General features: G+C 51.2%; 1 protein-coding gene across 4 annotated transcripts; it reads left to right on the top strand.

Annotated features, from left to right (window-relative positions):
* The first annotated feature begins 933 nt into the window (after positions 1–933).
* FBXW5 (F-box and WD repeat domain containing 5) lies at positions 934–14,615 on the top strand. 4 transcript variants are annotated; one of them, XM_053409775.1, is made up of 9 exons: positions 934–1,025; positions 2,830–3,040; positions 4,202–4,359; positions 5,514–5,688; positions 6,886–7,034; positions 7,707–8,208; positions 9,303–9,450; positions 11,124–11,336; positions 13,154–14,615. In XM_053409775.1, the coding sequence occupies exons 2-9, from the start codon at positions 2,857–2,859 to the stop codon at positions 13,398–13,400; spliced, it is 1,776 nt and encodes a 591-aa protein (XP_053265750.1). In that variant the 5' UTR covers positions 934–1,025; positions 2,830–2,856; the 3' UTR covers positions 13,401–14,615. The 4 variants fall into 4 exon arrangements, with proteins under 4 accessions (XP_053265750.1, XP_053265752.1, XP_053265751.1 ...); XM_053409777.1 differs by having other exon boundaries at positions 956–1,018; XM_053409776.1 differs by lacking the exon at positions 934–1,025 and adding an exon at positions 1,246–1,381.
* Positions 14,616–15,126: the final 511 nt, after the last annotated feature.

The raw sequence follows: 15,126 nt of genomic DNA, 5'->3' as shown, positions 1-15,126 counted from the left end.
AGAGGCCAACCGGAGAATATTGAGAAGCGAAGCAGCTAGGAAGCCTGATCTTTATTAAAGGTGTTGCAACAGGGGGCTCCCCCACATGCACAAGGGAGGGAGGGACCCTGAACCATGCATGCAAGCCCTTATATAGACATTTTTAAATTCCCTGCCCTCAATCTCAAGACCACCCCTCCATACATCATACCTACATCACAGGAGGGGCAGACTGCTCAGTTGCTTGACTGGATTCCCTGGGCATCCTGGCCACTCTTTTGTTACTCCATTCCTGAATCCAGGTCCCAGGCTCACACCCTGTTCATATCTTAAATGTGCCCTTAAGACAGGACTTGTGAAAGAGACATTGGGAAGATTTCCCATTTCCTTTGACCTTGCAGAAAACATAGCTTTCAACTTTCAGATTTGAAAAGAAGGGATCAGCAGCCTCACCTGTCCCGGGGACAATCTACGGGATATCTAGCAATCTGGGATAGCAGCGGGAAACGGCGCTGGAATAAGGGAATTTCCCGCAAAAAAAGGGAAGGTTAACAGCTATGGCTGAAAAATATTTGAGGTCATTTTGGGAGAGAGAAAATGGTTTCAGGACTTTTCTGTGGGTTTCAGACATGTGTTTACATATTTGTATGTGTTTGCTTGGTACATTTATGAACATCTTATATATATGACCTTAAAATTCTTATAACAGTAACATAATGACCAATATGTTTTAATGGGGACCCATCTTCACGAATTCTCCTTCCCTCATTGTTTTTCTGCAGTGCACAATATTCCGCCCGGAGGCGCCGCTGCCGAGCGCCCTCTTGTGGCCAAACAGCGAATTGCTCCCCCCCTTCGCCGTCTCCGGGCTCGTCTTCTCCCGCCGCGCCTGCGCAGGGAGAGCGGCGGAAGAGGGAGGGGAACCACGGAGACAGGATGCCTAGAAGGGCTAAGCATAGAGCAGGGAACGGAAGACGGCTTCTGACGGTGGCGGCCGGAAGCGGAAGGGCCCTTCCGGAAATGATGTAGGAAGCAGCTGGTAGGAGGTCTGTTGTTGTGGGGGGGAAGGGTGGGGGGAGTCGCCTGGGATGCGGGGGGGGGAGGGGTCCCCAAAGAGATGCGAGGGGGAGGGGGACCAATTGGGGGGCTCGTGGGGGGCTGAGAACCAGAACAAACCAGTCAAAAGGCCCAAGAGGGGAGCTGGGAGGGGGGGAGAAATGGGGAGAGTATCTCTATGGGGGGGCAGGAGGCAGTTTTGGCTGGTTTGTTATTTATTATTATTTATTTCATAACATTTATGCAGCACTCCACTGCAGAAAACCAGCAAATATAAGATAAAACTGACAATGGGAACCACGGAGGGGAGGTTGGGAAGTCTGGAGATTCAGAGAAATCTCTAAATGTGGATATGTATTTTTTATTTTTCTAATTTTACACTTGTAAAATCAAAGAAAAATTATTATTATTTTTTAGTTACAGAAAGGTAGCCGTGTTGGTCTGCCATAGTCAAAACAAAAATTTTTTTTTCCTTCCAGTAGCACCTTAAAGACCAACTAAGTTAGTTCTTGGTATGAGCTTTTGTGTGCATGCACACTTCTTCATGCATGCATGCGTGCATGCACACGAAAGCTCATGCCAAGAACTAACTTAGTTGGTCTTTAAGGTGCTACTGGAAGGAAAAAATTTTTTTTGTTTTGACTATTATTTTTTAAAAAGATAAAACTGCAAAATAGAGGGGGAACCCACAACCCTACTTTTAAAAACACACCATTGTGAAAATACTGAAGCAGATGGCAATGGCCTTGATTTCCTAAGCAGCTGGGTGAAGCTTATCTAAGCAGGGAATTTTTTTAGCAGATGGCACCTGCCTGGGCCCAAGGGGCAGGGAGTTCCAAAGTGCCGATGCTGCCACATTAAGCGACCAGGTTCTTGCCACATAAGACCTGTTCCGCAGGGCCAGTTCTGCCACTTGAAGAGGGCCAGTGGGCACCAGTAGACCCACAATCTGCTAGGTAAATTGGTCCCAAGTTGTTAAGGGCCTTATATGCTCATAGTAGCACCTTGAACTGGGCCCAGCAGCAAATCCTCAGCCGGTGCACATCTCTGAGCAGAGGTGTTACATGCTGACAAGGCCTCACAAGGTTTGAAGCAGAAGGGAGAGGGGGTTTCCCCCTACAAATTCCCAAGTTATTTGGCAACAAGCAGTGTCCGAAACTCCCATTGTTCTAGGTGCATTTTGCGACAGTGAATTTCATTAGTGCAAGCAGTTTTTGAGCTCTGGGCACAGTAGGACACCTAAGATTTGAGATTAAGACTGCAGAGTGGGAGGAAAGGAGGACCCCAGCTACTCTGAAGACTGGAGAAGAGACCCTCTTAAGAATATTAGGGGGTGGGCAGGGGAAGGACTAGACCATGTGAAAAATGAAGATAATATTTTAGCTGCAGTTCATTCATTTTCAGCTTTGTATTCTTGCCATAAAAAAGTGGGACATTCCGTTGTTGCTCCCATAACCTTGGTTTAAGGTGCCATTTAGCTCCTAGCTTCCATATCTCAGTTTCTAACACTGGCAACAAGAAATTGTACAGATTGCTGCCTGAGTTTGCTCCCCCCCCCTTCCATCCGCCTCCCTTTCTCCTCTCTTGTGTCTCTCTTTCTCGAAGATTGCAAGCCTGCAGGAGCAGGCACTGTTGTTCTCACCGACTGTGACCAGGGATTTGAACCCTGGTTTCCAAGTTCCTAGTCCAATCACCACACCACGCTGTCTCTCTTTTTCGTCATAGCCGCTTCTTCGCCTACCGTTCTAGAGCATCCTTTGCCTAAACCTGTCCCCCTTTCCCTTGGCCTTGCAGGGTGCTTGGCAGTGACAGGATGCCACGATGGACAGTGGGGTTCTCCCTGACAGCATCCTTTTTGAGATATTCCTGTACTTGGACTACTCGGACGTCCTCTCAGCGGGGCTCGTGTGCCGGCAGTGGCATGCCGTGGCGCTGGACGAAGTGCTCTGGAAGGACCTTTTCTACAGATACTATCCAGTAGCCCGGGACGTCCCACGACACCCAGGTATGTCCTCCCTTTGCAGAGCAGGCAGCCTCAAAACTGGAAAAGAGTAATTGCTGTGCCCCTAATCTGTTGCCCCGTACTGGGGTCAGCTTGGTTTGGAGGTGAGGCTTATAGCTGAGGAATGAGGAAAATTGGAAACAGGCTGGAGAGTGAATCTCGCACTCAAGGCAGAGAGAGGAAGCAAGGAATAACACTTGTAGATCTTCAGCTGGGATAGCTCAGCCTGTAGAGCAGACGACTCTTAATCTCAGGGTTGTGGGTTTGAGCCCCACGTGGGGCAAGAGATTCCTGCATTGCAGGGGTTGGACTAGATGACCCTCGGGGTCCCTTCCAACTCTACCATTCTGTGATAATCGCAGCAGAAAGAGAGGCCAGCTGGGATAATGCAGGATAGTAGAAATGCTGCCTGAGTCTAGGTCTCTGTGTACTTATTGATTTCATTTATTTGTTTAGAGCAGGGGTCAGCAACCTTCTCCAGCCATGGGCTGGTCCACAATCCCGTAGACCATGTGGTGGGCTGGACTATTATTTTGAAGGGGAAAAAATTAACGAATTCCTATGCCCCACAAACAACTCAGAGATGCATTTCAAACAAAAGCACACATTCTACTCATGTAAAAACACCAGGCAGTCCCCACAAATAACTCAGAGATGCATTTTAAATAAAACATTCTACTCATGTAAAAACACGCTGATTCCTAGACCATCTGCGGGCCGGATTGAGAAGGCGATTGGGCCGCATCCAGCCCACGGGCCTTAGGTTGCCTACCCCTGGTTTAGAGCATGTGTGCTGGGCACTCCTGCTGAAAAGGCTCCCAGGGCAGCATATATACAAGCAAAACAAGACAGTCCCTGCCCCTGCAGGCTTACAATCCACAAAACAAAACAAGACCATGGCACACAAGGAAAGAGGGAGGAGAGAGAGAAGGAAAATCAAAACTTGGACACCAGTTTCTGAACAGTTGCTCCTATGATGGCCAAATGCTGGCCCATTTCCTGGGCTGGAGGTGCCTGAGGGAGAGGCAGCCTGATGCAATGGCTGTCCCTTGAGGGAAAGGAGGCTTGGATGGAGGTGGTCTGGTAATCCCTTCAGATTTTCAGCGAGGGGTGTTGGGTCCTGCTGCCGCCCTCCTCCTCTTTCTCTTCCTCTTTCCTCTGCAGCTGCCACTTCCTGGTATGGCGAGTTCCAGCGGCTGTCCGACACCATCCCCTGCGTGGAAGTTCAGACCTTGGCGGAGCACAGCGACCAAGTCCTCCACCTCAGCTTCTCCCACAATGGCTACCTGCTGGCCTCCTGCTCCAAGGACTGTACCGTTAAGGTGAAGCAGGGCAGAGGGGGAACAAATCCTATAACACACTGTGTTTCAAGCAGTTGAAGCTTTGCTCCGTAATCCTCACAGCAACCCTGGAAGGTAGGTTGCTTGTTTTGATCCCTGCGTCGGTGACGGGAATGGAGAGCAGAGAGACCCAGCTTGAGAGCCCCGCCTCAGCCCTGAAGAGAAGAGGCTGATTTGGGCCCAGTCATCCTTTCTGCTTCACCCATCTTGCAGGGTTGTGGTGAGGCTGGCATAAGCAGGCGAGGGAGCCTCATGGGCGCTGCCGAAACCTTCCTGGAGGAAAAGCGGGGATTGCCGTGGGTTGGGCTGGATGACCTTCAGGGTCCCTTCCAGCACTAGGATTCTGTGAAAGGGCGGGGGGGGCATTTTAAGTCAAGACCGTGTGTCCTGTACTTTAAATACACACGTAACCTCTCAGGGACATGAATTTGAGTCCCATGTTGGGCAGAAGATTCCTGCATTCCTGCAACTCTTCCAATGATTTCCCATAGAAACACTAAATTCTCCAACTCAAGACCAACATTCAAACCTTGGTTGCCGGACATAATCCATTCCGGAAGACCGTTCGACTTCCAAAACTTCTGACAGCCAAGGCATGGCTTCCCTTTGGTTGCAAGAGCTTCTTGCACTCAAACAGAAGCCGCGTCGGACATTCGAGTTCTGAAAAACGTTTGAAAACCAGAGTGTTTACTTTTGGGTTTTCGGCATTCGGGAGCCAAAGCGTTCAAAAACTGAGCCGTTCAAGAACCGAGGTTTGACTGTATTGCATTATTTCTGGAGTGGGTTTTGCTGATCATGAGAGGGACAAAAATCTAAACCAGGGTTTCCCAAACTTGGGTCTCCAGCTGTTGTCACCATCCCTGACAACTGGTCCTGCTGTTTGGGATGATAGGAGTTGTAGTCCAACAGCAGCTAGAGACCCAAGTGAAATTGTATATCAGCGGGAAGCTGCGCTGGGACACAGTGGAACATTTCAGAGGAGAGACAAGCAGAAGATTGGGCCCTCGGCTCCTCAGAGGACATCGCCCGTCCTCTTCCAAGTGTGTCTCCTTAGCGATAGGGACTAGTAACTTAGAGCTGCCCTTTTGCTGCCCCGCCATCTTGATGGGCCTCTCTTTCCTACTTTCTCTTGGCAGATCTGGAACAATGGCCTGCCTCTCTCCCTGCTCCACAGCACCAGCATGAAGAAGTACAACTGGAAGTACACCCAGTTCTCCCAGTTCAACGCAGATGATTCCCTTCTCCTTGTCTCTGGGGTCTTCGTGGGGCCCCGGACTACTTCCTCAGGCGAGATCGCTGTCATCGATCTGGGTAAAAAACAACGGGCTTTGCTGTTCCTCCCTTGTCACCCCACAAAGCTGAAGAAGGAGCTTCCTGGAAGCTGCCGTCCTTTAGCAAAGTCTGCTGGTGTCAAGGACTGGCTTGATGAGGAGGAACAGAGGGAAGCACCTGCCAGAGAACCCCCTAGGGAAGCCACAGAAGGGGGAGGCTCAGAGCTTGGGGAGTGGGGTGGTGGACTGGTCAGAGGGGGAAGGAATGGTTGGGTGCTGAAGAGGCAACAGGCTTTTGCAAGCAAGAGGAGCCAGGTGCAGAAAGCAGTTCAGTTTCTGCAGAAGAAGCAAAGGCAGAGGGGAGAGGCGGCAGAAGCTGCACAGGAACTGGCCGCTCTTCCTGTGCTAAGGTCCCCTCCCCACTTGACTCCAGGGACATGGAGGGCATTGCAAGTAGCAGAACAAATAATAATAATAATTTATTATTTGTACCCCGCCCATCTGGCTGGGTTTCCCCAGCCACTCTGGGCGGCTTCCAACAAAGACCAAAAATACACTAAAATGTCACACATTAAAAACTTCCCTGAACAGAGCTGCCTTCACAAAGGCAGAGCCAGTGTGGTGTAGTGGTTAAGAGCGGTAGTCTCGTAATCTGGGGAACTGGGTTCGCGTCTCCGCTCCTCCACATGCAGCTGCTGGGCCAGTCACACTTCTTTGAAGTCTCTCAGCCCCACTCACCTCACAGAGTGTTTGTTGTGGGGCAGGAAGGGAAAGGAGAATGTTAGCCGCTTTGAGACTCCTGAAAGGGAGCGAAAGGCGGGATATCAAATCCAAGCTCCTCTTCTTCTTCTTCAGATGTCTTCTGAATGTCAAGTAGTTGTTTATCTCTTTGACATCTGATGGGAGGGCGTTCCACTGGGTGGGCGCCACCACCAAGAAGGCCCTCCGCCTGGTTCCATGTAGCACAGATTCCCCCCCACCCCCGGCATAGTTTTAAGGCTGCTTGCGAAACATCTATCGGTGGAGGAAGAGACTTAGAGCGAAGTAGAAAGCAACCGCCAACAGTTTGAAAGGGGTCAGTCCTACCTCACAGGGTTGTTGTGAGAATGAAATGGGGAGGGAGAGAACCACGCGGCCACCTTGAGATCCTTGGAAGATAAAAGGCAGTTTTTAAATGTCATAAATAAATAAATAAAAATGAAAGCCATATTAGGTTCTCCGCGTTTTCTCCTTCCAGAAAACTTTGCCCTCCTGTCCCGGGTTCGCAACAAGCCCTACGACGTGTTTGGCTGCTGGCTGAACGAGACCCACCTGATCTCTGGGAACCTGCACCGTATGGGGAACTACACCTCCTGCTCTGTGCTGTGGCTGAACAACGCCTTCCAGGTGGGCGGGGGGGGGCGCCCACTAGGGCTGGGCGAGATATTTGAAAACAGTTTCAAAGTCCATATCGTGATATCGGTTTCATAATTTCTGACCTGGCAATATATATTGCCAGTCATGGTCTGTGTGTCCCCTATGCAAAAATCACAATGTGGGGAAAACTGTGAAGTCATCCAGTGCCTCTCTGCATCTCCATCCTTATTTCAGGCATTGTGAATGTTTAACTGGCGATGCATCACGATGCAGAAAACCAAATATTGCCCAGCCGTACTGCCCGGGTGCCAGGGGCTGTTGGCTTTTGCAGGGAAAGGGAACCAGCTACCTCACCATCCCTCTGTATTTGGAATCCGAGTGCATGCTTTGATAGGCAGCAAAGAAATGCAAAAACCGAGTGCGGGAAAGGACATTGTTGAGGGGATCTGCTTTCTCTGGCAATATGAAGTGTGTTTGGGCAGGGAAAACTCAGCCTTGAGCAGGCCTGGTGGAGAGGAGGAACTCAGCTCTGAGAGCACGGCTTAATTTCTATGTGTGTGTAAAGCTAAGGCAAGGGGCTGCCTGCATAGAAGCCTGTGTGGTTTACAGGTGTGTTGGGCTCCCCTTTCGTGGTTTCCCCCGTGACCAAGTAAAGTCACAGCAGAAGGAGACCCACAGACCTCCCTCCTCTTGGCCTTGCAGGGCGTCGAGTCCGAGAACATGAACGTGGTGAAGAGGCTGTTCAAGATCCAGAACCTGAACGCCAGCAAGATCCGGATGGTGACCGTGGCAGACTGCAGCCGCTACGACCCTTCTGACCTCCTCCTGAACCATGGGGAGCACTTGGAGGGCGGGACCAGGAGCCCCTGCCAGGCCCCCAACCTCTGCAGCGACAGCGAGGAGGAGGAAGAGCAGGCGGAGGAGCAGCAGCAGGCCAAGCAGAAGGCAGCGCCAGAACCGGGCTCCTCGGGGGCAGAGAACCAGGCGGGCGCTGGCAGTGGGCTGGGCCGCTTCCTGACGGACATCATCGAGGGGCGAGTCCGGCCGGTCATGACAGAGCTACAGATGGAAGCCAAAGTCGCCCAGCTCCTGGCGCAGAACAGGACGAGGCCCCCCGAGCCCAACCTGCTGTCCACGGAGGGGAGCACTAAGAAATACTTGATCTTCACCACCGGCTGCCTCGCCTTCTCCCCACACCAGATTGGTAAGGGGGGGGGGTATTTCTGTGGGGCTCAGGCAGCCCTGTTTAGGGAAGCTTTTAATGTTTGATGTGTTACTGTATTTTAATATTCTGTTGGAAGCAGCCCAGAGTGACTGCGGAAACCCAGCCAGATGGGCGGGGTATAAATAATAAATTATTATAATAATATTATTATTATTGGGCAGTGTGAAAAACAGCCTGCAAACGACTGCTAGCTGTGATAGCTAAGGGGCACCTCAAAGTTTCAGAGCTGCTTCTCTCCTACATTGGCTCCCAGCATGTTTCCAAGCACAATTCAAAGTGTTGGTGCTGACTTTGAAAACCCTAAACAGCCTCGGCCCAGGATACCTGAAGGAGCGTTTCCACCCCCATTGTTTGGCCCAGACACTGAGGTCCAGCTCCAAGGGCCTTCTGGCGGTTCCCTCCCTGCGAGAAGTGGGTTTACAGGGAACCAGGCAGAGGGCCTTCCCGGTGGTGGCGCCCACCCTGTGGAACGCCCTCCCATCAGATGTCAAGGAAATAAACAAGTATATGACATTTAGAAGACATCTGAAGGCAGCCCTGTTTAGGGAAGGTTTTAATGTTTGATGTTTAATCATATTTTTAATATTCTGTTGGAAGCCATCCAGGGTGGCTGGGGAAACTCAGCCAGATCGGCAGAATATAAATAATAAATTATCATTATTAAATTATGTTATTATTATTAGTTTCTGGGGAGAAAAGGGGGAGGTGGTCGTCATTTTCATACTCCCCGTTTTCTGAAAGCAGGACCTTCTGGTCTGACCCCAGGCACTGAAGACTGCCAGAGACACACTCGTGTAAAAAATGGAGACCCTGGTGTCGGTTTTTTATTTTGATAACATAGAATCATAGAGTTGGATGGGACCCTGAGGGTCATCCAATCCAACCCCCTGCAATGCAGGAATCGCAGCTGAAGCATCCATAGCAGATGACCACCCAACCTCTGCTTAAAAACCTCCAAGGAAGGAGAATCCACAACCTTCTGAGGGAGACCGTTTCACTGTTGAGCAGCTCTTGGCCTCAGAAAGTTGTTCCTGATCTTCTTGCCTCTTGCCCCACCTTCTGTGTTCCCCCAGGGATCAAGCAGATCTCGCCTCACCAGATGACGACCGCAGGCCCTGTCCTTGGAGAGGAGAGAAACTCAGACAAGTTCTTTGATTCGCTCGACCACGTCATTGATTTCCACGGGCATATTATCGGCATGGGCCTCTCCCCTGACCACAGGTAAGGAGGCGGGGGAGGTGCCAACCATATGGAAGGAGGAGGAGGAAGGGGGAAATCTCCGAATAGTAGGAGGCAGCAGGGTTCTTTTGTGGGCAGGAATTCCCCAGGTGTCTTCCCCGTAAGCTCCAGGTAAAGGAGGGTTGGGTGGCAGGGATGAGAAAGCCCTGAGGCTGTGGGTGGATATGGAGCCTTAGCTCTTGCAGAAGACCCCCCCACCCCCATTTGTCTCCAGAAGGCCCAGGGAAGTTCGGTCCCCAGTGGTATCTGGGAAGGACCCTGCCTTGTTTCACACCCTGAAAATTGAATTGAATTTTATTATTACGGTCGCAGACCAGTTCCGGCTCACTTACAATATCAGGAAAATCATAAAACACAACAGGAATACATTGAATTGCAATTGGGTATAACAGAGACAATTCAGATATAGCAGCAATTAAAAATATATATTGATCACTAAAATATAACCTAAACTTGTCGTTTAAAACCTTAATCATTTTGGTAGTACAGCTTGTTCCCTAAGTTTTATGGCAGACGCACGGAATTTGGATCTCTAGATCCTTGTCCTCTACCAGGAGTTTTAGACAGACTCACTGGAGAATGTGGTCTTTGGAAGTTTAAAAGGGAAAATCCACTCATCCTTTTAAACGGTTGGGAGATTCAGGACAGATTGAAGGAAGTCCTTCTTCACACAGCGCCTAGTGAACCTGTGGAACTCCCTCCCACTGGAAGCAGGGTTGCCCACCGGCCTGGTTGGCTTCAAGAGAGGATTAGGCAAATTCGTGGAAGAGGAGAGGGCTGTCAGTGGCTCTGCTCTGCCTCCACAGAGGCAGCCGTGCTTCTGAAGACCAGTTCCTGGAAACCCCCAGGAGGGGAGAGGGCTGCTCTTGCACTCGGATCCTGCTCGCGGGTTTCCCTCTGGGGCATCTGGTTGGCCACTGTGAGAACAGGATGCTGGACAAGATTGGGCCCCCTTTGGCCTGATCCTGCAGGCTCTCCCTACATTCTTAGTCATGGAAGGCGATCTACTGGGGAGCAGCTTGCCAGAAAAGACAGCCCAGTCTCCAAGGGGGGGCACCCTCCCTGTGTCAGGTGCAGAAGCCTCTTCAGAGTGACAAGAACTTTAAGGAGCCCCCCTCATCACCGCCTGTGCTGCTCACAGTCCTGAGCTTTAGCTATTCTTGGCTGAATGGATGAAGCTGCCTTATCTCGAGGGTCCATCTAGCCTTGTATCGCCTGCCCCAATTGGCAGCAGCACCTCTTCAGGATTGGGGGCAGAGAAAGGTCTTCTTCCCCCCTTAACTGCTCCCTTTCCTGGGTCATGCGGAGGCAAGCGGGGGGGGGGGAGCTCCAGTGAACCACCCTCTTCCAGCGTGGTGTAGTGGTTAAGAGCGGTGGACTCATAATCTGGTGAACCAGGTTCGCTTCCCCGCTCCTCCACATGCAGCTGCTGGGTGACCCTGGGCCAGTCACACTTCTCTGAAGTCTCTCAGCCCCACTCACCTCACAGAGTGTTTGCTGTGGGGCAGGAAGGGAAAAGGAGATTGTTAGCCGCTTTGAGACTCCTTCAGGTAGTGATAAAGCTGGGTATCAAATCTAAACTCTTCTTCTTCTTCTCCTCCTCCTCCTCCTCCTCCTCCTCCTCCTCCTCCTCCTCCTCCCTGCCTCGCCTGCAGGTACTTGTATGTGAACAGCCGGGCCTGGCCCCAGGACTCTGTCATTTCTGACCCTTTGCACCCGCCCCCCATCTCTGAGGAAATTGACCTCCACGTGGTGGACCTCAAGACCATGACGGAGGCCCAGGGACCCCTGCGAGGCCACCGGGCGCACACTCCCAGCAACGACTTCTTCTTCATATTCTTGGATGTCAGCAGAGACTTCGTGGCCAGGTGAGCTGCAGGAGGAGCTGGTCAGAGACCTTTGGTCTGTGGGGTGGAGTGGGGGTCCGAACAGCACTTCCCTGCTGTTTCAGTCTTTCGCTCTGCCGCCCTCCCCTCAACCTGAATGCCCTTCCTCACCGCAGTGGCCTGCAGGCCGTTGCGAGAACCAGCAGCGGGGAACTCCAGTCTGGCATCTGAGCCCCAGCCTGGTGGACCCGCTTTGCTGAAAGTGACTGGCCTTTGGCTGACCCTCAATGCATCTCTCTCAATGCAGGCTGCGGCTACAGAGCTCGTTGCAACAGCTTTTGTGGATGCCTTAAAGAAAGAAAGAATTGTTGGATTTAGTCCTCATAATCACAAGATTTTGAGGCTGAGAACATCAATAACCGAAAGGGCTGTCTCTTCTCTTGAGCAAAGGAGGGGAGGAGCTTCCTGCAATCTGGGACAGATACTTGTATAAATTAAATCAGGATATTGATTGATTGATTGATTGATTGCCTTCCCTTCACCGCAAGATCCCAGTGCAGGGTACAGCATTATACTGGAGTAGGAAAATAATGCCAAGATATTTCACATCTGGCAACCAATGCCCCACTTTTGTTATAGACAGTACAGTATATGAGTAGACAAGTCTAAAAAGCCCAGGACACAAATTTTCACAGCCCTCTAGCGGCTCTGGTACCTCATTTACCAGAGGTTAGGTACAGTCGTACCTTGGTTGACAAACACCTTGCGGGTCGAATGTTTTGGCTCCTGAATGCCGCAAACCCAGAAGTGAGTGTTTCAGTTTGCGAACTATTTTTGGAAGTTGAACGTCTGACGGGGCTTCCATGGCTTCCAATTGGCTGCAGGAGCTTCCTGAAGCCAATCAGAAGCTACGCTTTGGTTTCCAAATGTTTTGGAAGTCGAACAGACTTCCAGAACAGATTCCATTTGACTTCCAAGGTACGACTGTATTTAGCATTAACTGTGGAAGTGTAAGGAACGCGGGTGGCGCTGTGGGTTAAACCATAGAGCCTGGGGCTTGCCGATCAGAAGATCGGCAGTTCAAATCCCTGCGACGGGGTGAACTCCTGTTGCTCAGTCCCTGCTCCTGCCAACCTAGCAGTTCGAAAGTGCAAGTAGATAAATAGGTACCACTCCGGCGGGAAGGTAAACGGCGTTTCTGTGCACTGCTCTGGTTCGCCAGAAGCGGCTTAGTCATGCTGGCCACATGACCCGGAAGCTGTACGCCGGCTCCCTCGGCCAGTAAAGCAAGATGAGTGCCGCAACCCCAGGGTCAGCCACGACTGGACCTAATGGTCAGGGGTCTCTTAACCTTTTTATGGAAGTGTATACTTCATTTTGAACAAGCAAAGGTTTTTGATTTATATTTTGCTCTAGGAGTCTTCATTTGGTCGGACTCGAGTATACAATTGCAGAATTGATGCTAAATACTTTACTTCTGGTCAGTGAGCCTACGCAGCTGCTGGAAGGCTGTGAAATATTATGTCCCAGGCTTTTTAGACTCATCTAAAAATGTACTATCTGAAACCCAAGGAGTGCATTGGTTACCAGATGTGAAAAATATGGGCATTATTTTCAGCTCTCCTACCCCACTATTAAAAACACCTTGCAACCATAAAAACAAGGTGGATCCTCGTTGCAAGCAAGATTTACCTGCCCCTGTAGTAAAGGCCATTTGCCAGACCTAGTACCAGCCACTTACTAATAATACTGAGGACTAGAATCTTGATGTCTTCTGCAGCCACTCAGTGGCAACAGCCTCTGCAGCAGAAGGCAAGTCCCCGCTTTGTTACGACCGTTCTCTCTCGTATCCCTCGCAGTGGGGCGGAGGATCACCACGGCTACGTCTGGGACCGGCACTACGGGATCTGCTTGGCCAAGCTGCAGCACAGCGACGTGGTCAACTCGGTGGCCTTCAGCCCCGTGGAACAGGAACTCTTGCTGACGGCCAGCGACGACGGGGCCATCAAAGTGTGGCGCTCCCCCCGCACCGTGAGGCTCCTTCAGGCTGAGAAGCCGCGGCCACAAAAGCTCTCCTTCTCTTGGGTCACGAACCGGAGGAGGTGAACTGAACCGTTGTGGCCCTGCAACCTGCAAGGTCACCGTGTCTGCTGGCTGCGGCCGGGCTCCCTCGTGAAAAACCCTGCTGTAGACAGACAGTGGGCCAGTGGCCTGGGGTGAGATCAGAAGGGGGTTCTGGAGTTTTCGGGGTGGGGTTCGCTGGCTAAGAGGGGAAACCCGTTCGGCTGCAGTTGCCCTGGGCTCAAAATGGTTAGGGGTGTAGGTTTTGACACCCAGGGCTGCCTCAGCACAGCTGTGTGCTTCCACCACTGGGGTCCGTTCAAAATGGCTTCTTCATGAGAACCAGGAAGTGACCTCTCCAGACACCGGAACAACACTTCTTTTCTTATCTCTGTGGCTGCAATCACCATTAGGCAGTTGAATGCACATGCGTACTCTGTTTGTTTCCATTGCTCCCACCACCACCACCCTCTGCACGGCCCGGGCACTGGCAACCCACGCTATGGCACTGCTTCTCAGTTAAGGCAACTATGGCAGAGCCCTGGGGAAATCGCAAGAGGGCACAGTATTAACATGTCACACCAGAAACCTCCAAGCCCCTGTCTCCTGCCACCCAAACGCTGATCTCCTTCTGTTTCCATGGGCAGAAACAGAAACGTTTCCACAGTGCTCCTGTTCTACAGCCGATCATGAAATAGTGCCCTGGCCGAGCCCCTCCTCTCATCTCTAGGTAGATTGAAAAACACCTTTAACTTATTATTTTCCCTTGGCACCTGGACCCTACGATCTGGCAGGTTTGTGTTTTAGCCAGGAATCAGTCCGTGGGGAAGCCTCGCACTCCGGAGAGTCCTGGGTCCCTGGCTCTGCCCAGTAAGCCAATCGGAAACATGCCTTTGGCTGTTGCTGGGCTGAGCCGCCACCTGCTCCTCGTTCCCCCCTAGTTGCAGAACTTCTGCAACCAGGGCGGCGCTCACCCTGGTTTGATCACCCTGGTTGCAGAAGCTCTTTGCTTTTGTCCAGAGCACTCCCAAACACCCACTTTGCCTTTACACGGAGGCCAGGAGGGAAAGAGAGAGTTGCCGAGCCGGGGGGGGGGGCAGGCAAGCACAGTGCCAAATGGGGAGGGAATTTGAGGATTAGATTTTCCTTTTTCCTAGCTGCCAAGTCCCTACTTGCCAGTTCGGATGTATCTCTGGGTGCCCCATCTGGCTTCCTTTCACCACTTGAAAGCTTGCGTGGAAATAAAGCAGCCTCTCCACAGACCTCTCTCCTGGGTGTACCTTTTGGGCACTTCCCTGCTTCCTGCGGCATCCGTGGAAACGTGGGGCTTCTGTTTCCAAAGTTGTAGCAAGACAGGGCTGCTGAGCCATTAGCAGAGATCAGTGGAGCCATTTAAAAATAGATTTCAGAAGCCTGGGAGCTTGGAGGGCGGGGATGGCGGGTCAGGGCAGGGAAAGGAGCTATAAAGGAAGAACAGAAATAAAGGCTGGTTGGTTGGTTCTTGTAAGTCCTGAAGAACAGGGCGGGAGAGAGACTGGCAGATATTGGTCCAATACTGTATTAATTGCAGAGTCTGGCTCTCCTTTTAAGAATGTGGCAAAGACTTTTCCATGACGTTGCCAGAGGATGCACTTTGAAAAACCCACACAAAAGTTTTGCATGGATCAAAGAATTGGAAAACTGGCATAATTACAAGTAATGGCAGAGACTGTTCCCGCTGGATACTTGGATCCAGGTTTTGGGTTTTTTCTAGAGAAAGAGGTGGTGGAAC

The sequence above is a fragment of the Podarcis raffonei genome, chromosome 12 (genome assembly GCF_027172205.1).
Source record: "Podarcis raffonei isolate rPodRaf1 chromosome 12, rPodRaf1.pri, whole genome shotgun sequence".
Taxonomy (NCBI): Eukaryota; Metazoa; Chordata; class Lepidosauria; order Squamata; family Lacertidae; genus Podarcis; species Podarcis raffonei.
The sequence above is the reverse complement of the archived record's forward strand: the minus strand, read 5'-3'. Positions and strand labels throughout refer to the sequence as shown.